Here is a 25,887-nt window from a genome sequence, read left to right as displayed (position 1 = left end):
GATCACGTGGTTTCTGTCCATTCTGTTCCTGCACCGATCAACCATAGACAGTAAAAGAAAACCAATCACAGTCGGCTTTGATCACCTGTTGGCTTTTGGTAAAACATTTTTACAGAGAATGGCGAAGCGGATTTACGTATATATTTAGATTAGTGAAAGCTTTTTAAACAAAATATTTAATATAGGTATACATTTTAGCACGCAAATGTATGAGGTAAAAAAAATGTCCTTATGATTGCAGCTCAATGGAAGAACGATGTGCTTGGGCCACCGCGCGCCCCTGCAGGAATTGCCCCACCGTGTGTGAGAGAGAGAGAGAGAGTGATAGGAAATCTGGCCGTGTCGATCACCTGACCCCCAGCCCGTAGCGTCACAGTGCTTCAACGCCATTAGATCCAGATCGATGGCAGAGCTTCATCAGAGGTGAATCAGGTTTAACAGAGGAATCAGAGCGAAGACTTCACGCGAGGCGCGGATCGGTGGCTCTCTGTGTGTGTCGTGGTCATCCGTGGATCTCTATGGCTGCTTTGATCGGCTAGGGGCTCGAACCAGGCTTTGTTTTCGTGTCGGGCGTAGAGTTTGGGCATGGCGGCAGCTGGAGGGAAGACGTACTCGTTCAAGGTGGTGCTGCTGGGGGAGGGCTGCGTCGGCAAAACCTCGCTGGTGCTGCGATACTGCGAGAACAAATTCAACGACAAACACATCACCACTCTTCAGGTGAGAGAGAGTCAGCTGAGCCAATCCGAGTCAAACTGTCCAATATATGTGTGTGACTCCGTCTGCACCCGTTCATTGGTGGTTTTGTCGGTTTATTAAAATATTTTTAGCTTGTTAAGTTGTTTGGCTCTTAAGTTTGCAATTCGGTTTCGTTTTCATTGAAGCACTAGATTATGGGCCTGTAGCGATAGATCCATATAGCGCTACGTTAGTACAATTATACAATAATATATAATAACTACTGTACACTGTTATTACTGTGTATAGTAATGTATGTAATAAACTATATAAAAATACATAAGGTTTTTTTAACATGAAATATCAACCAGTGGCCTGCATCATGCTAAATGCAATCCTTTGATTTTTAATACACACAATTTGACAGATTTTTGCATGAGTGTTATGCTTGCCGTTTTTCATGTTACAATATGGAATTGTTGTACTTTTTGTACTACAAATCTTTTGACTGTATAGTATTCACATACGGTTAACCCCAAGTCTTGATTTGGGAGCTAACTTAACATCCAAGTTATTTACCACACAACTTGCATATATTCTGTTCTTTCTGTGCTTTCTAATTAGTTTTTCTCTTTCTCATGAGAACCAAAACATTTAATTTATTTGTGATTTATGCATACACATAATATTGCATATATAATATATTCACACATGCATATTGTCACTAATATTCGCTTATGGCGGATGAGAAGTGACAGAATGAGGATCAGGAAATGTCATTAAGTTTTGGATTTGACATAATTACCAAATACACCCAAAGTTATCTGACTACTTGTTAACTTTAGTATCATTAACAACAACAAAAGCAACATATAATGTACCATATATACATATATACAATAAATAATAATCAAAATAGTCCATTGTCACATTGTTCAGATGTCCCTTGAATTATCTTTGCCATGATGAGATCTTGATCACCGAACATGTGATAAATGTTTTCTCGAGCAGTACACCACCGTGCAACAGTTTGAGATCACTCAGCAAAACTTTATTTGAGGATAAATACAGTGAGTACGGTAATTATGTAATATATAAAACATTAACAAATATAATAACTTTTCTATATTGATATTTATTCAAATCGAATTCGTTCCTGTGAAAGCAAAGCTGCATTTTCAGCAGCCACTACTTTAGTCTTTAGTGACTTTAGTGTCACATGATCCTTCAGAAATCATTCTAATTTCTGAATTTATGCTCAAGAAACATTACATATGGAGAAAACAATCGCTTTAATAACAGGTAACGTGGGTGTTTTCTGCTATTGATGCAAAGGATGTGCATATTTATATATATATATATATATTAGGGCTGGTATCATCTGTCATTTCATACAGTCGATTGATGACTAATATGAGACAGATCAACAACTTACTGCGTGATGTAGACTAGAGAATATCCCTAAAAATCAAGATATGGAGCAAAATGCCATTTGAAATTTTGTCTCATAATATATTACTTTATTTACAGGTTTAGTTTACCCCCAGTTTTTAATTTGTTTACTCACCCTCATATTGTTCCAAAACTGGAATATTCTTTTTTCAATGGGTACTAAAACTGTTTGGTTACGAACATTCGTCAGAATATCTTTGTTTGTGTTGTGCAGAAGAAAGAAAATTATACAGGTTTAGAACAACACGAGGGTGCATGAATTCTGGCAGAACTTTAATTAAGCAGTATGACAGCTATTAAGAGAGCTATTACATTATTATGGATTATTATTATTTTTTAAGATGTCTATAGTATAAACCCAACATTAAATACAATGAAAGTCATAAGTGTGGTTACATGTAGAATGAAGATGGACTTGTAATAGTTTATCCATGTTACTGTGTAAATTTCTCCGAAATGTACACAAGAAGCATGGGCATCGCTAGGCTTTTTTAGCGGGGCTATAGCATTTAGCTCCATAAATTGTACACAATTTTGCGATCGCCTTAAACATTCATTTAGCCATTAATTTTAGTCTAGTGAGATTTTTTAATGCACAAGTAGTCTGACAAAAGCCAGTGCTCCACACAGAAATCTGCTTGTGCATTAAAATATATCACTAGATTATTATTATAATTAATGGCAAAATGAATGTTTGGAAATGTAAACTGATATTTCCTACTGACACACTACAGCAAAAGATATAAATAACTGGCTTAAAACCCTTTTTTGGGGTGAAAATACTAATGTGCCTAAGACTTTTGCACAGTACTGTCCTTTACAAATGACATTGTTGCTACTTTATAAAGAATGAGCATACAGTAATTCACAGAAGTGATGACTAAATATAAGATTGATTGTCAAAGTAAAAACATTATGTGTGGTTTTGTATTAAACAATGACCCAGATCATGAAATACATTTATAAGCCTTCGAGTAAGGGAAGCTTGGGAAATGAGAGCATTCAAGGAGCGTGTGAAAGCGATGGATTTATTTTAAATATCTTGTAATGTTCTTTAATGTTATCCATAGTTTTTTGTGGCTCTTTTATTTTTGTTATTTTTTTATAAGTATCGTTTCAGGCACTGTTTAGGCACCGGGACCGTTTTAAAAATATCAAAATGGCACCGGTATCGTAAAAAACCCAATCGATACCCAAACCTAATTCTTATAAATGTTATTAAACATTACAGTGTCTGAGCTGCTGCATTTAAGTCTTTAAATGACTTTAGATTACTATAGCAGTAAGTGGCACATCAAATGACGTTTCCGAAATAGAATTAACACCAATTTATGCCTATGTTTGCAGGCATCATTCCTCACGAAGAAGCTCAACATCACAGGAAAGCGAGTAAATCTGGCTATATGGGTGAGTAACACGTTGCACACTATGATTGTAGCACTTGTGTAGAGGTTTATCTTGAATAAAAGATTAAGCAAATCCTGTGTTTTGGATGGATGATGAAATCTGGTGTCGTTCATATTCTGTTTCTCTTATTTAATGAGAAAGTAAGACCGAATGTTTTTCCAAGATATTATTTCAAGTGGATTGTTAAATGGAGCCCGCTGACTGGAGGGCATGTCTTCTGTATCCACCTTTTTCTTCAAAGTGGAAGTAAGTCTATGGGTGAGACTTCTGGTTCATTAGCCGCTACAGGTAATTAACGAGGAGAATAACAATGTGCAGTAAATGGTAAAAGACATGCCAACTTTATAGATCAAGCAGCAAAGCGAAATGTTTGTTCAGCTAAAAGAAGCTGGACAGAGTGGACGCAGATGAGACCGGAAGCCAGACCCATAGAATTTACAAATGGTCGCGCCCATTATTACGACAAGAAAAAGGTGGATAGGATAGATGTTTCAGAAGCGAAGCAAATTCAATTTTTCTCACTGAGCTATGTAATATACACATTTTTGGATAAAAGATTAGGGGTGCACGATATATATATCGGCCGATGATTAATGCGCATCTCGTCAGTAAAGCCGGTTCTCTAATCAGTGGTAAATTCCCTCTGGTGCGTGATTTCACATAGAGCAGCTGTTACTACACAGAGCCGTTGTTAACTGAGAAGATGCACAAATCCACTTCATTTTCAGCGTTTATTGGCGCATCTTCTCAGTTAACAACGGCTCTGTGTAGTAACAGCTGCTCTATGTGAAATCACGCACCTGATGGAATTTACCACTGATTAGAGAACCGGCCTTACTGACGAGATGCGCATTAACGATCGGCCGATCGTGATCGGAGCACCTCTAAAAAAAATGATAGCTCACTAACTCGTTAGACTAGTTTGATCCTACCTACAATCAATTATTTTTAATAAATGTTTAAATCTGTTTCAAGAGTTGTCTTTTAATGATGATGTAAATAAGTGCTGCTAGTTTTCGGTTGATGGGATGAAGAGTATTTTCTCAATCAAAGTTTTCTGATCTGTTAGAGTGGCAGTTTTGGTATTTAAAGTGTTCACGTTTCTCACAGGACACTGCTGGTCAGGAGCGTTTTCATGCCCTTGGACCCATCTACTACAGAGATTCCAACGGCGCAATATTGGTTTACGACGTCACAGATGAGGACTCGTTTCAGAAGGTGAATGTTTTACGTCTACTTTAAAACATCAAAATCAAATAATAAATATATGAGAACCAACAACAAAAGCATTACATCAGTTGGCAAGTTCTCTATTGTGCTCCAAGACACAATATTATCCCCTGTATTGTAGCTAGTAGATAAATGTGGTAAATATGATTTGTTCTTGCTGTAAACTAACAGTCTAACCTTTTGTTTTCTTGTTAGGTGAAGAATTGGGTGAAAGAATTAAGAAAAATGTTGGGGAATGAGATCTGTTTATGTATAGTAGGTGAGCAACGTTCATCATTTGTTAACATGCTTTATGCTTTGTGTCTAACACTTATTTGTTATTTGTTCATTTGGTATAACAGTTTGAAGTTCAACTCTACAAATGTCTTTTTCATTCTTTCTCCACTGGTTTTGGTGGCAAATCTGCCGAAAAGATATAAACATGTTACATGGTTCCCCAGGTTATAGAAAATATGAGAGTATTTATTTTTAAATAGTAATAGCCTGGGAAACTCACAAAAAATTGATTTAAAGTCATGGGAATATCACAAGCTCAGAAAGAATTTACTTGAAATCCTTTAAGGACTGGAAACAGAAACCTTGGCTTAAGATGAATAATGCCACTATTGTTTTCTTAGAGCTTCTATACAGCAGAGCTTAGATTTGTCTTATATTTGATTAGGTTTGCATTAATTATTCTGTTTTTGTAAACTGTTAATAAAGCTAACTTGAACTATTTAGCCATTTTGGTATTATATGTATGGTTTTCTGCTGTGAACATTTACTATAATATTTTTTTTATAGGCAATAAAATTGACCTGGAAAAAGAGCGACATGTTTCAGTGGAGGAAGCAGAGGGGTATGTACTTCAATCACGTTTGCTTTAAGTATGCATTATGGATAACAGACCATATGAAGGAAACCTTGTCTTTCTGTTTAATGTGGTTTTGTACACATAAATGAACACTTTATTACAATTTTGCTAGAGCTGTATTTGGTTAAATGTTTTCTTAAAAAAAACTATCACCTGAATGTTTTTCTATTTTTGTCTCTGTGTGTAGTTATTTTAATCCTAAATGTCTTATCTAGCTTCTTGTTAAATGTATGACATTTGTTATTCTGTTTTCACAATAAGTATCTTTGCTGATGATATGGCATTAAATAAATACATTTGGCTCCATTTATCAGCTTTGAGCAGTACTGGCTAATCAGTTATCAGATTTGGTTCATAAAAGGCTGTATTGGTCAAGTGACCTGAGACATAGATATTATATACAGTAAAATGTCTATGTGACTACGATGTATTTGTTTTTTTGTATATATTATAAATGTAAATATACAGTTTTGTATATACGTAATCTATAATGTCTTTCAAACTAAACATGGTTTATTATACCTTTTGGCTGTGGGTGTATGACGAACACATGCACTTAAAGGATGGTCACATGATTAAACAGTCACAAGATCAGTCCACACAAGTGGGTATAAAAAGTCTGTACACCCCTGTTTTTCTTTTTGAGATGTAAAAATGCAGAAATTCAGATCTTTTTAGCCTTTAAAGTAATATTGAAACAAACAAAAATCAATGTAAAAAAAGATAGATTTAAAACCTAAATGTACTTAAAGGCGGGCGTACACGGTGCGATTTTTGCTGTCGTACGAGTTCGCATGCGATTTTTTTCAATCGTGTGGAAATCGCGTATGCTTGTATGGTCGCGGCTCGTATCATTTGCGATGAATTACGAGCCGAGCACAGTGGCTTACGAGCACTTCCCAACCTCCCGATCATTTTTACACATGTCTAAAAAGTTTGTGAGCTATCGGTTTGAATTCGTGACGTGTGCGCGGTTGAACAAGCCGATTTGTTGATTTATCTGAAGTTGACCAATCACGAACTAGGAAAACCACAGAAGAAGAAAGACGAAGACGGCAGCGCCACGGCGAATGTGGACTATTGACCAGGAGGATAAACTCGCTGAAGTCTGACAGGAACAGCAGCGCTGTATGATGTTTCTACCAACGTGTACCATGCTTTTTAGTTCTCTCTCTCTCTCGCGCGCTCTCTCTCTCTCTCTCACACACGCATTATGTAGTTTACAGGGACTCTCCATAGACGTAACGGTATTCTATACTGTATATCCCCATACACTACCTCTATCCATTACGGAAAATGCATCTTTAAAATTTCTAATAAACACCATATAGTATTTTTTAAAGCCATTTGGTTTACGAGGGGCACAGGAATTGTCCTCACAAACCATGTTTACATTGTAATACCTATTTCAGATATTTATAAACCTACAAGAACACACACACAGTGTGACCAAACGTCCCGGTTTCCTATTGCTGAAAAATAACATGTACGTGTAGGAAACAGTCACGGCTTGTATCAATATTGTATATGCAGTTATGGGAGAGGGAGAGCAGTTATATTAGGCGCGTTCGACTTGAAGCAGCGCTGCACAGAACGTGTGCGTGGACATACGATCTTCCGACCATCTGAATTCGCACCGTGTACGCCCGCCTTAAGCCAATCACATTCAAACTCTCACTGAAAAGTAATGGTTTAAAAACGATCTATGCCCACTATTTTTAAATTCATGTGCACTTATCTTTAATCAAAAATACTTGATTGCAACAATCTAATTTTCATATTAGGGATGTAACGGTATGAACATTTCTTATCCCGATTATAGTGACCAAAATTATCACGATTATGGGTATTGTCACGGTATTGTTCAAATGTGCTAGAGATGTTAAAAAAACACTTAAATGACTTCACCGTGTTTTGTATTTAAAAATCAACAAATAAAATTACTTTTTGTTTGCATAATCACAAAAACAATAACATTACCAATGATGTCCGGATTTTAAAAGACAACTTGACTGACAACAGTTTAAAAACATGTTGAGATATCTAATGTCAATGTTCAATTAAAGCTTTGAAAAAGTTTAATAAGGCAAACCTCACATTTCAGCCTTTAAATAAAGATATGTTAAAATGATAATTGGTTAATAAATGATTATATGTATTTTATCTGCTCCATAAATAATTCTATATAACTTATCTGAATTGTTTAAATGTGTAGAATCCACATAACCTTGTTTTCATCAGCCGGACAAAATTTATCGCAGGGCATGCAAATTCAGTCCATTTTTGGCCAGACGGAAGCTGCACACAGACTGCATGGACATATAAGTCTCTATAAGTCCACTCGCTGTAAGCAGGTGATGCTTATGGAAAAGATGAATTCTAGCTGTTTCCCGTAACCTCAATTGACAAAACAGCATTGCGATTAAGAACACTTCCTTTAGGTCAGCAGCTCTCAATCCCAGTCCTGACACCCACCAGCTCTGCACATTTTGGACCGTTGGCTAAACGTCTGATGCATGTGGGACATAAAAGTGGAAACACTGTTATCGGATTGGTTGAATTCTACAGGATTTCCATGAGACGTGTGTGCCGCGTTCTTTACCGTTCCACCTGGAAACAATGATAACGTAGCGCCAAACCCCCTCACGGAAGAAGAAAGCTGTAGTGTTTACAACTGTGACGATGATCGCTTATCAGGATCAATTAAATGCCGGATTTTCAAAAGTTTGTGAAATATTTAAAGTTCAGGGCATAGAATCTTTAAAATATGCCCGAGAGTTTTATGATCTGATCTGTAATTGTGGCGACATTTCCATGGCTCTGAACGTGACGATGCTGAACGAAACTAACTGTGATTGGATGTCGGTCAAATGGCCGTATGGGTCAATTCACGACAGACTAAACTCACTTCAGAACATTAATTCACGGACTTGCACTGCGCAACGTCTTCACATACAAACAAGTGTGACATCTTATACCTCTGTAAATAAATACAATTTAAATTCACGTCTCGCACACTTCAATGCACTTTGAATGGAACATATCTGTTTGCTTCAAACTGGAATCATGGCGTAATAATATCCTGTGATGTCCACATTGCACGGCACTTGTGTTCGAATAGAACAAACATCTGAAGCGATAAAAGAAACATACAATATGTGCAGAGCAGGGGAGCGTGAGGACTGGGATTGAGAACCACTGTTTAAGGTATTACATTGAGCAAAGATTAAAAAAAGTAATAGAGTCATTTCTGAAGACCGTGAGAACCTTCAAAGGCACATTCATATAATTAATTAATTCATATGTTCATTTGATTAATTCCCTTGGCACTCTTTTAAAACCTCCCAGTTTTCCCGTCCTGTTTTCATTCAAAACGAAACTACTCAGTGTGCTGTGTGCATGAGAGACTGTTACTGAAAACTGCTGGACAGTATTTATCACGAGTTCTTCAAATCACGGTAATCTAATACAGTTTTAATGATAATTAAAAGATGAAATGGTAATACTAACTGGGGGGAATTTTATCACGATTAATCGTCAAACCGGTAATCGTTACATACCTATCTCATATAGAGTATCTGGGTTATATGGTCAATCTGGGTTAAGTCATTGATTGCAAAATAATCCCACCTAAATTAGCCAAAACCATGTGGGAAAATGTTTTATGGTCTGACGAAACCAAATGTAACTTTTGGGCCATACCTGAATTTCATTTTTCAACTTGATAGTAACCTCAAACACGAATGGTATCAGAAGAAAAATAAGAAAGTTATCCGAATTGCTGAGTTAAGAACCCAGACCTAAATCTATTTGAGAAAAAAAAAAAAAAACTTGAATGACTTGAACAGCCAGTTCACAGGAGATCCACCTGCAATGTGATCAATCTCAAGCTCTTCTGCAAGGAAAAGTGGGAAGAATGACAAATCAAGATATGCTGTGTTGATGGACTATCATTCAAAAGAATGACCAAAAGGTGTTTCAACCAAGTATTTAGTTGAAGGGTGTGCACATTTTTGCAACCATTTATTTTAAGTCATTCACTGTTTTTCCCCTAAACGTTTCTATTTGTTTTTAAAATGAAAAAACTTTCATTTTAACATGTGGGCATACTTTTTATACCCACTAGATGTGAAAGGAATAGAACGGTCTGTTTTGCATTTGAAAATCATTTGAATATATATATATATATATATATGTGTGTATGTATTTAAAACAGCATTCTTGTTGTGTTTTCCACAAAGATCTAAGTATCTCTAAATCAACATACATTCAATTGAAGAAAAACACCAATCTTTAACCTATCAGGGAGATTATATTCATGATATTAAAAAGCAATGCTCACAGAACCTTAAAGGGCTTTTTGGAAAATTTGTATTAAATTATTAATAATTTTTATGTATTTTTTTTTTCAGATATGCAGAGTCAGTGGGTGCAAAACACTATCACACATCAGCCAAATTAAACAAAGGCATTGAAGAGATGTTCCTGGACCTGTGTAAACGTAAGTTGTTTTTAGGAGCGGTGTTCCATGTCCGTCTGTCTGTTGAATGCTTCACGATTCATAGAAACTGTGCTCCAGAGTGTAACATGGCACTGTGTTCTTTCACACACAAGCAGCTCATTATTGTGTGCTTTCAGTGACTCAGAGCAGCTCAGGTCACAGTAAATGCTGCTCTGCAAAAACCCCATTTCAGCATCTGACTTTTGCGTTGCTTATAGCATTCATTTGGGAAATGAATTGTTTATGAGAATTGCTTATAAATCCGCATTTGTCTGTCCGAATTCAAGCTCATTTGTTTAATGTTTGAAAATGAAGAAAATATTCCATAAATATTAATATTGTAATTTTACATTTGTACTGTAAAATATTATTTTTTAAATAATGTTTAAAATGAAATGCATAAATATTTCTATAATAATAATATTTCTTATTTTAAAAAATATATTTATCGATTAATATATATATATATATATATATATATATTTGTATTATTATTATTACTATTATTTTTCAAAATCACTCGTTTTATGATCCTGTCTTGATTTTTGTAGACTTTTCTCCAGAAACACTTGTCAGGATTTCATTTGTCAGATGACCAATACAATTTCACAACAATGGTATCATAAATTTAGCTAAAAAAATTAAAAATAAAAATAAAAAGAAAAGAAAGGGGGTAAAAAAAAAAAAGAAAAAGATTTTTTTATTTTATATATATAAAAAAATCTCATTTATGAGGATTTTTTTTTATTTATTCTTAAAAATTGTCTTTCCCAAAAAGGTGATTGGCTCTTTTAATTGAAAGACATGGGTTCCCTAAATGGACAAGAGTCTTATGTTTGACAGAACCAGGGAGGTTTTATTAACTCTGTCATACACACAATCATGCGTCATTTAGCGTTACATCAAAAAGTTTATTACATTTAAAAAATCAATATTAGAATAGTCTATTACTTATCTGTCTTTAATTTGAGTCATTTTCACTGGCATCTGTAGGCATGATGGAGACGGCTCAGGCAGAGGAGAGGTCAAGGGGGAACGGCGCAAGTCACACAAGCACAGCCCGGAGAGGAGTACAGATTGTCGACGATGAGCTGCAGACTGCCATGCCCGCCGGAGGCTGCTGTACATCCGGCTAAACACACTTACCCCCTTTTACCAAACCTGGGACTAATAACAGCCTCTCTCGCCCTCCTCTGTGTAAGAACGGCCACTTCCCACATCTACAGCCATCCACGACTGCTCTACAGCTCTGTCCAGTCATGCCTTTAACAGTTTGGTCCTTACTGAAAGAGTTGATTTGCAACTCCATCCATTTGGCGGCAGACTTTAGGGCCAAAATGATGCCAGATCGACCTGTGCTGAAGATATTCACTTAAACATATTATTACAAATAAGTAAAACATGATAATTCCCAGTCATATAAAACACACATGCACTGATACAGTTCCCTAACAATCTGGTATGGTAGCACTTTTTCTTCTTTTGGCAAGTACATGTAGAGTCTCTAAAAACCTCGTTTTATTTTACGTCTAAGAGAAAAATAAAAATAAATCGTTTATTATTTAATAACTTATTTACAATTTCATCAAACATCTACATGTCCAAAGACCTTTGTTTTTCATGTAATCGATGGGCTTGTGTCACTCTTATACTAGTCTCATTCTTCTGGCATCTCATCATATTTTCTGTATCTTTCTTAAAAATGCAACATTAAAATCTAGAACTCCTTGTAGATTTTGTCTTTTCTCCTTAATTTGCCGATTTACTACTATCCAAAATTTGAAAAGGTAAAACAAAAATATATTGTTTGCTTGTTAAATTCACTATTGGCCAAAAATATCCAATACTGTGTACTTTTTCAAACTATCAGTTGCAACAGTGAGTCAGAAAAGTGTACAATGTTCTATATTAATGCTGTATGAATGTATAATAAATAATGATTTTTTTGAGGGGGGTATTTGTGTTTTATAACTGCTACTTTTATGATGTTAATTGTGCACCCCCCATCCCCACCAAGACCTGAACATTTGGACGGTTTTTGAAAGTACTAATAGTTTCCACAACCACATCACCTGTAAACACTGAGGTGCAGCTGTGAGCCTTCTGTGCCTTTAAATAAAAGTGTCTAGTTTGACCCGCCTGTTGTCTCCTAGCGTATATTATTTGTAAGAAGTTGTTTACCTAATTTCAAAGAGGTTTCACAGTGGGACTGTTGCATTAAACATTGTTAACATGTGACCATGGTTCTTCGACTGGATAAAGATGACCAGATAACTGAGTAAAACACCTAAACGTCCTTCTCTTTGTTCAGAAACTAATAAAAGCTGTCACTATGTAATCTTAATCACATGCATGTCAATAAACGTCTGTCTACAAGTCTTCTCAGTCATAAAACCATGGTTATTCATGTCACCAGTGTTGTTTTCTCTCACTTCAGCTTGTTAGAGGGCTTAACTAAGAGGACAAACAATAATCCTGTCACAGGGGTTTAATTAATATGCATCTCCCATACATTTATAATTTAATATCCTGGACCTGCACAGAATTAGCATATAGGCCTATATATATATATAGTGTGTGTGTGAGTTTTTATTCAATTACAGCCACATGAAGAATCAAAGCACTAAACGTGACATTAAAATAATGCCGTAAACAGATGTAATGTAAAACCCAAATGTACAAAAACTAAAAACAGTTATTTCAATGAGCAGCCATTAAGTATGACACATGGTTTTTCATTGTCAATTTTAAGATGACTTGTTCTTTTTCCATTTCCAAAAACTGTAAAGTTGTCACCATATGGAGTAAGGGAACTTTATTAAATAGCCAAATAAGCAAAGATAAGTTGGAAATGCTTGCACAGGCCAACAAGACATTATAGTGAGGTCTTTTAAAAGACAATTGTCCTCATTTAAATATTATAATTCTGTTTTGAAAGGTATATCTCCTAAAGCATCTCCATCTGGTAAAAGCTCATTTAAGGTACACGACTCCAAATCTTTTTAGTGGTGTCACTATTATTAGTGGTATTAATGAAATTATTAATATTAGTAGTGGTAATAATGAGCCTTTATTTGGTTAAAAGTGGTTAAACGATATATTGTCTCGAAATACCAACGTGTGTGTGTGTGTCTATATATATATATATATATATATACACAAAAATAAATTACATACACTGTAGAACTCACAAACTTTTTCGTTGCTTGTATTTATTGAATTAACACCACCCTTTATATTTGATTGCAAATCCGTGTTTATTAATATAAAGCCGTTTCTTGTTGTTGTTGTTGTTGTTTTTCGCATTATACCTTAGCGCGTTTTTTTTTTTTTCTTCTTCTTTCTCGTGAGACATTTTGTCCTCCCTCGGCTGCCGTGTCGACACGTCACAATGGAGGCGTCTGTGGCCTCGTCGTTAGGTGCGTCCGTCAATAACCGAGCGTTGCGTCCCGTTTATAATCTGTATTCGTGATCGGTCAGCTACTAAACCGTCGGGATTCTCTGTGTGTTGCATTGCGTTCGTGTCTGTGGCATCTGTCACGAGAGCTGTGTAGATTTGTTCCGGTGTTTATTTAGAGCAGCGCGCGGACTGCAGTCACTTACAGCAGCGGTTACTGCTGTGAACAGAAGATGTTTCTTCTGACGCTCTTCCTGCAATAAAACGATGGCTGGAAGCGAGAAGATGCAGTGTGGTGATGTGGTGATCGTCGTGGAGAATGAGGCGGAGAGTAAGCGCGCTGATGAAGGGCAGGGTGTGAGGATGATGAAGGTGATGGCTATGATGATGGACGTGTGTCCCGTGTGTAAGCTCAGCTTCAGCAGCAGAGAGCCCAAACTGCTGCCCTGCCTGCACTCCTTCTGTAAGAGATGCTTACCTGCTCACAACACACCTGCCATCACAGCCAGCCACGGCCAGCAGGGTAAGTCTTCACTTTGACTTTTCCCCTTTCACGAGACCTACTATTCAAATGACAGATTCCTCTAATAATGACAGAGTCCCAAATCTGCTTGAAAAGACAAGCTACAACAAAGAACAATGCTATTTATTTATTTATTTATTTATTTATTTAAACCGTAAATGCATTGAATAATAAAGCCATCTGCCAAATGCATTAATGACACCGTATTATTATTTTGAAATATCATTCTTAGAATGATTCATGTGGATATTATTCAGCGATTCCATGAATTAGATGCTAATAATAATTCTGATAATCTCTACAATGTAAAAACTAAAGGCTGATTCAGTGAAATTATTCGATTTGAATTCACAGTGTTGCTGTTATGACATTTCTTCAATTAAAATATGGGCAATTAATAATGATTTCATTCATGTGTATAAATATACGAATCAACATGTGTCAAAGTCACAATATAAATTCACCTTTCAGATGAATCTCTTGTACTGGGATTCTGCTTTGGTTTTCACCGGTTATTCAATGTAAAATTGTTAAATTTGAATAGAACAGCTGATGAAGTATTTTCCTTTCGCTGATACATCATCAGGGCATCATGTGCTCCTTGAAATGTTATTGAAAATGTTTTCTCGTTCTTCTCTTCTTTGTTGCATCAGTGAGCACGGTCCGCTGTCCAGTCTGTCAGCAGGAGTGCATGGACGTTGAAGTCTTGGATAATTTCTTTGTCAAGGACTCTGCGGAAGTGCCGAGCAGCACGATGGAAAAGAGCTGTCAGGTGTGAGTCTACTTCTGTCAGTGGTGATACTACACCACTGAGACCATGCTCCTTAAAGTTACTGTATGATGTCTCATTTGCATATTTACATAAACATAATCGTTCAGGAAAATTTTAATACTATATATATATATATAGATGTGTCAATGTGTCTCTGATGAAATGCATTAGCTGACGTTGCATCTTTTGTGCTCAGCTCTGCATGAGTTGTGACGATAACACGGAGGCCAGCGGTTTCTGCGTGGAGTGTACAGAGTTTCTGTGCGTCACCTGCGTCGATGCTCACCAGCGTGTGAAGTTCACCAGAGATCACACAGTCCAGCAAATAGCGGAAATGTCCTCAGGTTCGACCCTAAACGTTTGTAAATGATATCAGCTTGTGAGACCTAGGTGAAGGTTTTTATATAATGAGTGACATGTGTGCCTTGAGTTCTTGGTTACTCTACTGATTTAGGTCTTTTACCGCAACAAATTTTACAGACACTTGCAGGAGTGCATTTCTGAAGTTACACAGATGAGCAAGAGCTTGTCTTCCTGTTTACAGAGGCCATGGGTGCTTCCACACAGAAGCCAGTCTTCTGCGACATCCACAGACAGGAGCCGTTGAAGCTGTTCTGTGAAACCTGCGATCTCCTCACCTGCAGAGACTGTCAGCTACTCAAACACAAGGACCATAAGTATGACCCGCATCCATGGCTTTAACGAAACAAGTCATTCTTATGAAGCTTAGCATAGCATAGCAGCTAACAGAATTTCCCAATACAGTTACCAGTTTCTAGAAGATGCATATAAAAACCACAAGGAGCATCTGGAAAATATGACCTGCCAACTTCAAGAAAAGAAGAACGCTATAGAGGACATATCAAATACCATAAACAATGGGTATGTTATACGCCTATATACATAAAGCAACTTCTAAACATTAAAAGCCAGGGTTCCCAACTGGCATAACTGGCATAATATCTGGGTCATGACATACCCAGATATACAGGAAGTTTAAAATAGTTGTTTTCTTCAGTGGAATACCTAGAAATGACATGGAAATGGATCAAATATTAAACGATCGTGGACATTTCTAAAGTGCACTGTCTCTGGTTCATGAGGGAATTGCAGGGGGTTCGTGAGCTAATTAAATCAAATGTTCTATGAAATATTAACACAGACAAATGAAGTGGGAAAATTGTCAAAATGTGGGATCCCTGCTTACTGTAAACAAATCTAGTATTTAAAAAAACCTTATTTTTTTATTCTATATTTTCTTCTTTTCTTGTCAGTCTTCAGCAGGTGGATGAAAATCGCAAGACTGTGGCTAATGAGATAAAAAAATCTATCTGCAATCTTATAATGGAGATCAACAGGAAGGGGAAGTTATTAGTCAATCAACTCGAGGTACTGTCCAATATTTCATAATTAAGAGCAGTGCTTCCCAACTGGTGGTCTTGAGTGTGTTATGGGTTACCTACAGCAAGAAGAAAAAAAAAAAAACCTAAATACTAGTCATAGTGTTCCCTTGGCTCAAGTGGTAGAGCATTGTGTTAGCAGCGCAAGGTTGTGGGTTCGATTCCCAGGGAACGCATGTTAGGTAAAAAATTTTAGCCTGAATGCACTGTAAGTCACTTTGGATAAAAGTGTCTTCTAAATGCATACATTTAATTTATTGATTTAGTCATAAAACCAAATAATACTGCATAATTGACAAAGCAAAATATAAGCATCCTATAAGCAACCAAAAAAAAACCCACACAAAGTAGAAGAAAATACCAACTAGACCACATTAAATAGGCTTGACTTGAAGTACAATATACATTTTTGGGTACATATGTTTTTTTGCGGTCACCATTTGATGTTTAATGTAAGTCTTTGTGCCGGAGCTAAACCAGTGGAAAAGCACCGCAGTCAGATTTGATCCGTGTGAACTGTGTGATGTTACATAAGCATGCTTTTTAGGCAATCACAAAGGACCATGAATCCCTCCTGAAAAAGCAACAGCAGGATGTGACGTCACTCTCCACACATCTCGATCATGTGATCAACTTCACAAAATGGGCCACAGCCAGTCACAGCGGGACGGCGCTCCTGTACTGTAAGCGATTGGTAAGTGTCTTTCTACATAGGTAAACATTAGTATGAAACATGTAAAAATAATGCATTTCTTCTTTGATTATTTTTTCTTTTTATCTACATTTTCCAATATGTGTACATTGATCTTGGTTGATACAAATAAACCCACTCAGATCAAATGATTTTGTATGTAATTATAATAGTGACAGGCCTGGTGAGCCTGCTGTTTGGCTGATGGTCTCTCAACTTTCTTCTCTCATCTCAGATAACTTGTCAAATCCAGTACCTCATGCGAGCAAAGTGCAACATCTCATATGTTCCCCAGAGCTTGGTTCGGTTCCACAGTCGATCTGCTTTTTGGGCCTCAAATGTGGATCTCGGTAAGATCCTTACAAAAACTGGCTTTCAACCAGTGATGTTCTCAAACTAGGGAAAAAAATTCCAGAACATAAAAAAGCCAAACTTACATGCTTACATTACATGCTTTAAAAGACCAACATTTGCTGTACAAGTGCTTTGAGCACTCGAAAAAAAACGTCCACTAAGTAGTGTGCACATGCCGAATATGTCCATCTGCACTCGTTGTCTAAGGAGTGTACTTTCAATGGCTTGCTTCAGTAAAAGTGAAGTTGTAAAACTTCTCAAGTGAAAGCATTCCTGAATCTTTTCCTAGGTTCTTTAGTCGTAGAGAAGACTCCAGTGCGTCATCCCAGCGGTCCACAGCCATTTCCTTTCCAGCAGATGAACCCAGGCCCCAGACTCGACGGTCTTCAGACAGGGTTCCCGAGTTCACCGTCCCAGCAGCAGCGGCAGAGCACACTGGCCCAGTTGCAGATGCAGGTGGAGAAACTGTCCCAGCACACCAACCGCCAGCAGCCGCCCAACCAGTGGCCATGGTACCACGGCATGCGCTTACCAGGGCCACCTCCACATAGACCCTTACAGGGTGGATCACCATCTCAGACGTTACCCAGCATGCCACAACACGGACGCCGATATAGTGCACGGAGCCCCCCACCTATGCTTCAGCCCACTAACCCACCTCCACAGGTGAAGTGTGATTTAATATTAATATGAATCATTTCTGAAGGATCCTGTGACACTGAAGACTGGAGTAATAGCTTCTGAAAATCTGGCTTTGCTATCACAGGAATAAATGACACTTTAAAATATTTTAAAATACAAAACTGTTATTTTAAAGCATATTAACGTTTCACAATATTACTGTATTTCGGATTAAATAAATGCATCCTTGGTGAGGCTTGGTGAATTATTCCAATTTGAATTAGTGTGCATGTTAATATAATGCTCATTTATGAATGGCGGAACACTTGTGTAATTCTAAACTTGCTGTTTTTCTTTCTTAAAGCCTCTGAGGGGTCTCATCAACAATCCCATCTACCCTTCTAAACCAATGGAGGTGCTGCCAAGAAGTCGCTATCCGCACAGTGCTGCTTTCTCCAGCGGAGCTTCACTTCCCTCTCCACAGACGTTCAATCAGGTGAGTGTGAGACGGCGTGTTATCTGCATGGGGTGAAAACTGTGCCTCCTTGACAGGTTAACAAAAATGGTGTCCGTTACAAAACCCCTCAACTGTTTTGAATGATTTTTGAGTAAATGTAGCCTTAAGTATATGTGGGCTGTTTTGTGTATGTCAGTTGGTACTGGATTATGGGTAGTTTATATGATGTTAGGCTATGAAAGCAGATACTAAAAGTTTTTATGGTCTCATGTGAATCGATAGTCGACATGGAAGATTTGGAAGGATTCAGTCACACAGTATGGTTACAGCTTATAGTTCGGCAAAGTCATTACTCAAAAATAAACAGTAAATGTAAATTTATGTAATGTTTACTGCAAATATAATGTTTGTTTAATGTAAATAGATTTCAATATATTCAGATATATATTTTAAATAATTTGCTGCTGCTTAATCATATGTAATTAAATAATTGTATTAATAAAAATCTAATGAAATAATGAAAGTAATCTTATAATACTCAGGTTGGCTTAATATTATATTTAATTTTTATTTAATTTTGTCCATCACATTTATTTATCACATTTTAAGGGAAGTTACATTCGTTTGCTTTATTACAAGATAATTGTGTATTAAGTTTATATTGTAAATAAGAGAAAAACAGACAATTAAAGCATTATTGCAACTATTTGTGGAATAAATGAATCGGATAAAATTTCTCGATTGTGACAAATAAAAGCCCCTTTTTTTTCTTTTGCTTTCAATTAAAAATACATATTACAGATTTTTACCTACGGGCCAGAAAGAAAAACATATGAAGATGTTTCATTTTTTGTCAATTACATAAACAGTATAAATGGCATCAGGCAATAAAAAAACTTTTTTTGGCTGCATTTCTATGATAAAAAATTTGATAAAAACAGTAATATTATGAAATTATTTAGCAATTTAAAATAATGTTTCTGTGTAAATGAGTGCTGTTAAACGATTAATTGCAACCAAAATAAGTTTTTGTTTACATAATATATGTATGTGTAGTGTGTTTACTGTATTTATTATGTATATATAAATTTACATACTTGCACGTTTATATTTAAGATTTTTTTTGTTCATATATAAATTATTTATTTATAAATTATGTTTGAATATAAATTCATACACAAGTAAATATATTTTTTTAAATATATACATGTATGTTTGTGTATTTATATTTATATACATAATAAATATACAGCGTGTACACACATTTTTTAAACAAAAACTTTTATTTTGGATGCGATTTAATTGCGATTAATCGTTTGACAGCAATAATGTAAATATATTTTATAACAGAATCAATTTCTGTTATTGTCAAGCTGAATTTTCAGAAGCTGTTACTCCACAGTTTCATATTTAATAATGCATACACAAAATTCCATTTGCACATTTCAAGCAAAACATGCAGGCAACATCGTACCTGAACAGGAGATGTGAACCCAGCACGCTGCTGTCTGCTCAAAGGCCCAGTTATCAACCCAGTCACCTCTCCACACCTACAGAGCCAACTGGTACGCTTCATCAGCACAAACTAATGGCTGCTATTGGTAACCACCTTGTCTTGTTGTTTATCAGACACATAAAGGCTTGCTGTCTAGTTCATGTTCTGTGTTTATCAAATGCTTTGTGTTACAGTACTGAATATTGTCTTGATTTTATTGGACTTTTAGTACAAGGGATACAAATGTCCGTGACCTCAACAGAACCAAAGGCCAGGTAAATATTCTTCTGTTAACTCAAAGTTTTGAGTCCTTTTGAGTCGTTATGTTCTCCTTCTCTTCTATAGTTAATTAATCTAGAAATGCTTAACATATATAAACTTTGCTTTGTATAGATTTTTGTTGTACTTGCGTACTGATTTGGGATTGATCTTCAGTCTTGCATTTATCTGCGTTTTGAATTATTATAACCATTCGTAGACCAAGTTGAGGATGTAAATGAGAGGTGATGAAAGTGTATCATAGTGTACATGGTTGTTTCCTTCGTAGAAGATTCTTCGACATTTAATCACTCCCATTTAATTAATGAAGCAGTTAACACTACAAGCATATGTAACTTTATTCATTATAATGAGAGTGATGTATAGATTACTTTTAGAGCTTGTAAAGCTGGACTTGACCTATCAAATAAAAAATCAGTTGGCAAAAAGGTCAAATATGTGCTTCGTATCCAACAGTCATTAGTACTGTTTATGTCCAGGCATCTCTACTGCTGCTGTACATGTCTAGTAGGGGCGTTTGATATTTAATATTGATATTTTTTTTATCCATGACTCCCCATATAAGGAAAATACTATAGAAAGATTGATAACAGGAGATTTAAGCCTCATTCACACCAAGAACGATATCTATAAAGATAGTGATATTAACGTCCACGCCAATGAACGATATCGTCTGTTTACTCTAAGCGTTCGTGCGTCTGCTGCTTTAAATTTTTGAGCTCGTTGTAGCAAGATTGATTCTGATTGGCTGTCTATGTTTGTTTCGCTCGTTAGCTGGAAAAAATAGTTCTGAAAATGATTCCAACAAAATCGTTTCTCCGTGCCTTTATGGTTATAGTTGTAGTGTGGATTCTGTTATTCTTTAATAATGAGAACAATTTTTAGAACTATATCTTTATCGTTTTTTTTTTATTCTTATCTTTATAGTTATCGTTCTTGGTGTTGAATGTTCAGAGTTATCACTACATGAAAAGCCTCCATTCTATCACTGCCTTGCTGTTTCTTTCACAAAATGCACATCTGGTTGTTTTTTGTGTGTGTGTGTTTTTCAAGTTCTGGCTCCTGGAAGCGCGTAGAAGCCCCACAGAGTGGCCCATCAAACCCTTCCACCAAAAGGAGACGCAGGACGTCTCCAGGCCCGGTCATTGTCATCAAAGATGAACCAGAGGATGACGATGAAGTTCATTTTGTAAGATTTTACTCATTCCACGGCAGATCATGGAAGGAATAGATTTGAACATCATAATTATTTGGTTATGACATTTAGTTGACAACCAAATAGACCAAAACTGTTTTTAAAACCGCGACCGCAGGACATTTGATACATCTTTAGCAATACATATGCACTTTTTACATATACATAATTTTTTTTTTGATTAACTATAGGTAAAGAGCAGTGTTAAAGCCAGTCTTCCTGACAGCACAGGGGTTCAGTCTCAAATGCCACAAGGTGAGCAGCAGTCAGAGAAGACCCCAGAAGCAGATGACGACCCCAATGAGGACTGGTGCGCGGTGTGCCAGAACGGAGGAGAACTACTCTGCTGTGACAGATGTCCGAAAGTCTTCCATCTCAGCTGCCATATCCCCACTCTAACCGCATCTCCAAGGTACAAGATGATCAAACTCAAAATATGAATTCAATTAAACTGTAGGTATTTAAAAAATATATATATGATAATAATAATTTGGTGTGCATATACACTTTGTACAAAAACATACAAAGAAATGAAAATTATTCCAGATTTTTGGCTAGTAGTCTCTTATGCTTACCAAGGTTGCATTTATAAAAAAAAAATTAATATGGTAAAATATTCAAATAGTATAGTTATTTTAAAACGTTATTCATTCCTGTCATGGCAAAGTTGAATTTTTCATGTGTCACATGATCCTTTAGAATGAATCTAATGCTGATTTGGTGCTCAAGAAGTTTTCTTCTTATTAATATTACTAAAGTTTTTGCTGCTTAATATTTTCGTAGAAACCATGATGCACTACCATTCAAATGTTTGGGGTAAGTAAGATTTTTACTACTTTTATTCAGCAAAAATGCATTAAATTGATCATAAGTGACAGTAAAGACATTTATAATGTTACAGAAGATTTCTATTTTAAATAAATTGTTATTTAATTTTTTTCTATTAATTAAAGATGGTTACCACAAAGATGTTAAGCAGCAAAAAAAAAAATTATTATCCCAAGGCAAGCATCTTCATTGGGAATTGTTAGATTAATTCTATTGCAGTCATGTATGTGTTGTGTTTGTGTGTATCTGTAGTGGTAAGTGGTACTGTACGTTCTGCCGTGACCTTACCTCACCTGAAATGCAGTATAACATCAGTGGTAGCGAAGAATCGAACAATGTGAAGCAGGATCCAGATTCTGAGGCTTTCACTCCTGTGGACAAAAGAGTATGAACTGCATTTAATTAGTTCGGCTTTTTATTAGGTGTCACTTTAGAATTACTAAGTTTTAAAATTTGAAATTTAAAATCTTTTAAAACGGCTGCAATTTTGTGTTGTGTTCATGCAGAAATGCGAGCGGCTACTGCTTCGTCTTTATTGCAATGAGCTCAGCACGGATTTTCAGGAGCCTGTAACACCATCGGTAAGATCCTGCATCTCACATGGCATTGTAGACACATGAACTAGATTTGATTTTCATTTGGGAAACAAAAATGTTCAGACACGTCAGGGTCATATTTCACCCCCAAGAAAAACTGAATTTTGCATCAAGTAAAAAAAAAATCTAAGCCTAGTTTTTATAAAATAAATGGTAATTTTTTGCATTGTAACATTATTTTCATGATAAATAAGTATAATAAGAAAATTTTAAGTAACTAAGTAACGAAAAAATAAAGAAAAATTCACATCATTAAATGTTAAAATATTTGTACATTTATTAATATTTCTACAGCGTTCTGTTTTATGCTGATATAAATAAGCAAATCGTTGTTTTTAGAAGGGTATTGAGATTTTTTTTTTGCATTACAGAAATTAGAATTTGGAAAGGAAAATTAGCTTAAAGGAAAACATCAGCGTTTTTCCATATTTCACTATGTTCTTCCCTCAAATTAGAGGAGTTGATACTTACCTCTCCCGTCTCAGTGCGTGCACTTAATTGCTGTAGCACGCGGCATCACTATGTTAGCATTTAGCTTAGCACCATTCATTCCTTATCCAAACAGGGATGAATTTAGAAGCCACAAAACACTTGCATGTTTTCCCTATTTAAATTGCCACGTTTTGTTTTGTGCCACCATACTAACTCGTGTAACTACTCATGTAACCGTCTTTAAATAGGCAAGGAATGAATGGTGCTAAGCTAAATGGTAACATGGTGCTGCACGCTATAATGATTGAGTGCACGCACTGAGACGGGAGAGGTACGTATCAACTCGTCTAAGTTGAGGGAAGTACATAGTGAAATATGGAAAAACGGTGGCGTTTTGTTTAATTGTCATAAATGACAAGTACTGGCACAGTACAAAAAATATATATTTTTATGATTTGTTGTTTCTGAAAGGTTCAGTAGTCAGTAAGATGAATATAATAAATTAGGTTTTTCTTCACATATATTCACTAGAGTTTGTATCAAAGGTGTAGTTTTTTTTTATTTTTTATTAATGATTAGGACTGTTTCTGATCTGTCCCTGGTTCACACTTCGAATTTGCAGTCGATGCCAGAGTACAGTGAGATAATAAAGACGCCAATGGACCTGTCGGTGATCAGAAGCAAACTGGAGGTCAGCAAATACAAGAGTACTGAGGACTTTGTGGAGGACGTCAGGTTGATTTTCAGAAACTGTGCAACTTTCCACAAGGTATGCTGACTTGCATTAGTTTACAATATTTAAAACAGTTATTTATTTGAGATACGGAAGCATACTGGCGCTTGTGGTTATAAGACAAGCTTTGGACATCATCAGAGAAGTGTCATTATTTTTAAGCTATTTTTTTTATTTGTTTATTTATTTTTGGGCAGATTCTTTCAGTTCAGTAAGTTTTATAGGTTAATTGACTGCTAGATAATGTGTCGAGTTAACCGAAACCTGTTCAAAGGCTGTGAAAAATATTTTAACTTAGTTTAAAGGGTTAGTTCACACAAAAATTTACCTACCCTAAAGTTGTTCCAAACCTATATGAATTTCTTTCTTCTTTTGAACACAAAAGACCGGTGGTGGTACTGCTTGAATGAGACATACTACATGTGACATCTAATTGTGTGTATTCATGTTGTTTGTAGGAAGACACGGAGATGGCCAGTGTGGGTGCTAATCTAGAGAGTTACTTTGAGGAACAGCTGAAACTCTTGTATCCAGACCGGACATTTCCTGGCGTGAAGGAGGAGGCTGTTGCTTCTTTGCGTCCTGATGATACAAGTCCCTTATCTAAGACGCCTCCGCAAAACACTTGCCCTTCAGAGGAGATTGAGAAACCCTCTGGTGAAGATCTCCCTCAGGGGGAACCACACACTAAAGACATTGAGAAGAAGCCAGAGAGCCTCAGCTGTCCTGCAGGATTCAGTCTTGTAGATGCTGAAACGGACAGTAAAGCAACTAAAGACCAAACTTCCTGAAAGAATCTTCCTTGTTCATTCTCTAAAGACTGGAGGGTGACATGCACTTTTCTAGAGCGTGAAATCTCTGGTTCAATTGCAATAATTATACTGTACATTTTAATTGTTTTAAGCATGTGAAAAATAGGCAGTTTTGACCACTAAAGATGTAATATAACAATGCAATGTGGAATATAAGCATAATAAATACCTATATAAATGCACTGTGTTTGTCAAGCCTTAAGCAGAAAAAAAAAAAACAAGTAGCATTGCTCTGCAAAGATAACATTACGTGTTCATGTCCAGATTACAAAAAATCAGCTTAAAAAAACTACTAATTTAAAACCATGAGGCCGCTTCAAGGCATATATACACTCACCTAAAGCCGAGTTCAGACTGCACGATTTTCAAAGTAGTCGGGTCACTGTTCTTTTCACACTGCATGAATATCTTGGCCAGCATTCAGTCACTGGTGTGTTCACACTGCACGATGAATCGGCGACAGAAGGTTTCACAACCAAAACACACGTGAGATGTGACAAGAAAACAAAGCGATATCATGCGTGCAAAACTGGAGTTCTCTAGTGAAACTAGGATTATTATTAAAAACGGTAGCCCGCAAGAAGCTTGAAGTAAGAATTCCCTGCGCGTTGATTTGCAGCGAAAACAAGAAAAAGAAAAGAAGATTGGTTGGGGAGATGCAAGGAACAAGTATTGTGTGTTCTTATATCATGCTTGTTGTACCGCTGCTCTGTATCTTGCTCTCTCATTGGCTGTCGGTCATCGCCAATTTAGTTTTCAGTCAGAACACTTTTCACACAGCATGATTTTGAATCGGCGACAGGTCCAGATATTTAGCATGCCAAATATCTCACGGGCATCGGTGACTTGTCTGCGATTCTCTCATCTTTGCTCATTCACACTGCGTGATTGTCAGGCGAGCCAAAAACTGGGCTAAAATCATGCAGTTTGAATGCGGCTTAAAGGATCATTAGGAACACCATACTAATACTGTGTTTGACCCCCTTTCACCTTCAGAACTGCCTTAATTCTATGTGGCATTAATTCAACAAGGTGCTGAAAGCCTTCTTTAGAAATGTTGGCCTATATTGATAGGTTAGCATCTTACAGTTCATGGAGATTTGTGGGATGCACATCCAGGGCACGAAGCTCCCATTCCACCACATCCCAAAGATGCTCTGTTGGGTTGAGATCTGGTGCCTGTG

The 25,887-nt window shown here is 36.4% G+C and overlaps 2 protein-coding genes across 5 annotated transcripts; both read left to right on the top strand.

The window, feature by feature from the left end:
• The first annotated feature begins 305 nt into the window (after window positions 1–305).
• Window positions 306–12,255, top strand: LOC132099104 (ras-related protein Rab-21-like). The gene is made up of 7 exons (XM_059505553.1): window positions 306–717; window positions 3,475–3,534; window positions 4,645–4,752; window positions 4,960–5,023; window positions 5,548–5,602; window positions 10,030–10,118; window positions 11,112–12,255. Exons 1-7 carry the CDS (start codon window positions 586–588, stop codon window positions 11,252–11,254), a joined length of 651 nt encoding a protein of 216 aa, XP_059361536.1. The 5' UTR covers window positions 306–585; the 3' UTR covers window positions 11,255–12,255.
• Window positions 12,256–13,482: 1,227 nt separating this feature from the next.
• Window positions 13,483–24,885, top strand: LOC132099103 (transcription intermediary factor 1-alpha-like). 4 transcript variants are annotated; one of them, XM_059505548.1, is made up of 19 exons: window positions 13,483–14,038; window positions 14,692–14,810; window positions 15,007–15,154; window positions 15,355–15,487; window positions 15,576–15,692; window positions 16,085–16,199; window positions 16,758–16,904; window positions 17,137–17,251; window positions 17,545–17,921; window positions 18,241–18,372; window positions 19,784–19,934; window positions 20,058–20,103; window positions 21,161–21,296; window positions 21,494–21,714; window positions 22,086–22,118; window positions 22,383–22,515; window positions 22,637–22,711; window positions 23,781–23,927; window positions 24,350–24,885. In XM_059505548.1, exons 1-19 carry the CDS (start codon window positions 13,783–13,785, stop codon window positions 24,680–24,682), a joined length of 2,934 nt encoding a protein of 977 aa, XP_059361531.1. In that variant the 5' UTR covers window positions 13,483–13,782; the 3' UTR covers window positions 24,683–24,885. The 4 variants fall into 4 exon arrangements, with proteins under 4 accessions (XP_059361531.1, XP_059361532.1, XP_059361533.1 ...); XM_059505550.1 differs by having other exon boundaries at window positions 13,484–14,038; window positions 19,784–19,898; XM_059505549.1 differs by lacking the exon at window positions 22,086–22,118.
• The last annotated feature ends 1,002 nt before the right edge of the window (window positions 24,886–25,887 follow it).

Source organism: Carassius carassius, chromosome 22 (assembly GCF_963082965.1).
Source record: "Carassius carassius chromosome 22, fCarCar2.1, whole genome shotgun sequence".
NCBI classification, from domain to species: domain Eukaryota; kingdom Metazoa; phylum Chordata; class Actinopteri; order Cypriniformes; family Cyprinidae; genus Carassius; species Carassius carassius.
The sequence above is the reverse complement of the archived record's forward strand: the minus strand, read 5'-3'. Positions and strand labels throughout refer to the sequence as shown.

Coding starts and splice junctions, on each gene's coding strand:
- LOC132099104 (XM_059505553.1), top strand. CDS start 586: ATGGCGGCAGCTGGAGGGAAGACGTACTCGTTCAAGGTGGTGCTGCTG. Junction 718..3,474: donor AACACATCACCACTCTTCAG/GTGAGAGAGAGT, acceptor CTATGTTTGCAG/GCATCATTCCTCACGAAGAA. Junction 5,024..5,547: donor GATCTGTTTATGTATAGTAG/GTGAGCAACGTT, acceptor TTTTTTTTATAG/GCAATAAAATTGACCTGGAA.
- LOC132099103 (XM_059505548.1), top strand. CDS start 13,783: ATGGCTGGAAGCGAGAAGATGCAGTGTGGTGATGTGGTGATCGTCGTG. Junction 21,715..22,085: donor ACTCTAACCGCATCTCCAAG/GTACAAGATGAT, acceptor ATATTTTCGTAG/AAACCATGATGCACTACCAT. Junction 22,516..22,636: donor TCACTCCTGTGGACAAAAGA/GTATGAACTGCA, acceptor GTGTTCATGCAG/AAATGCGAGCGGCTACTGCT.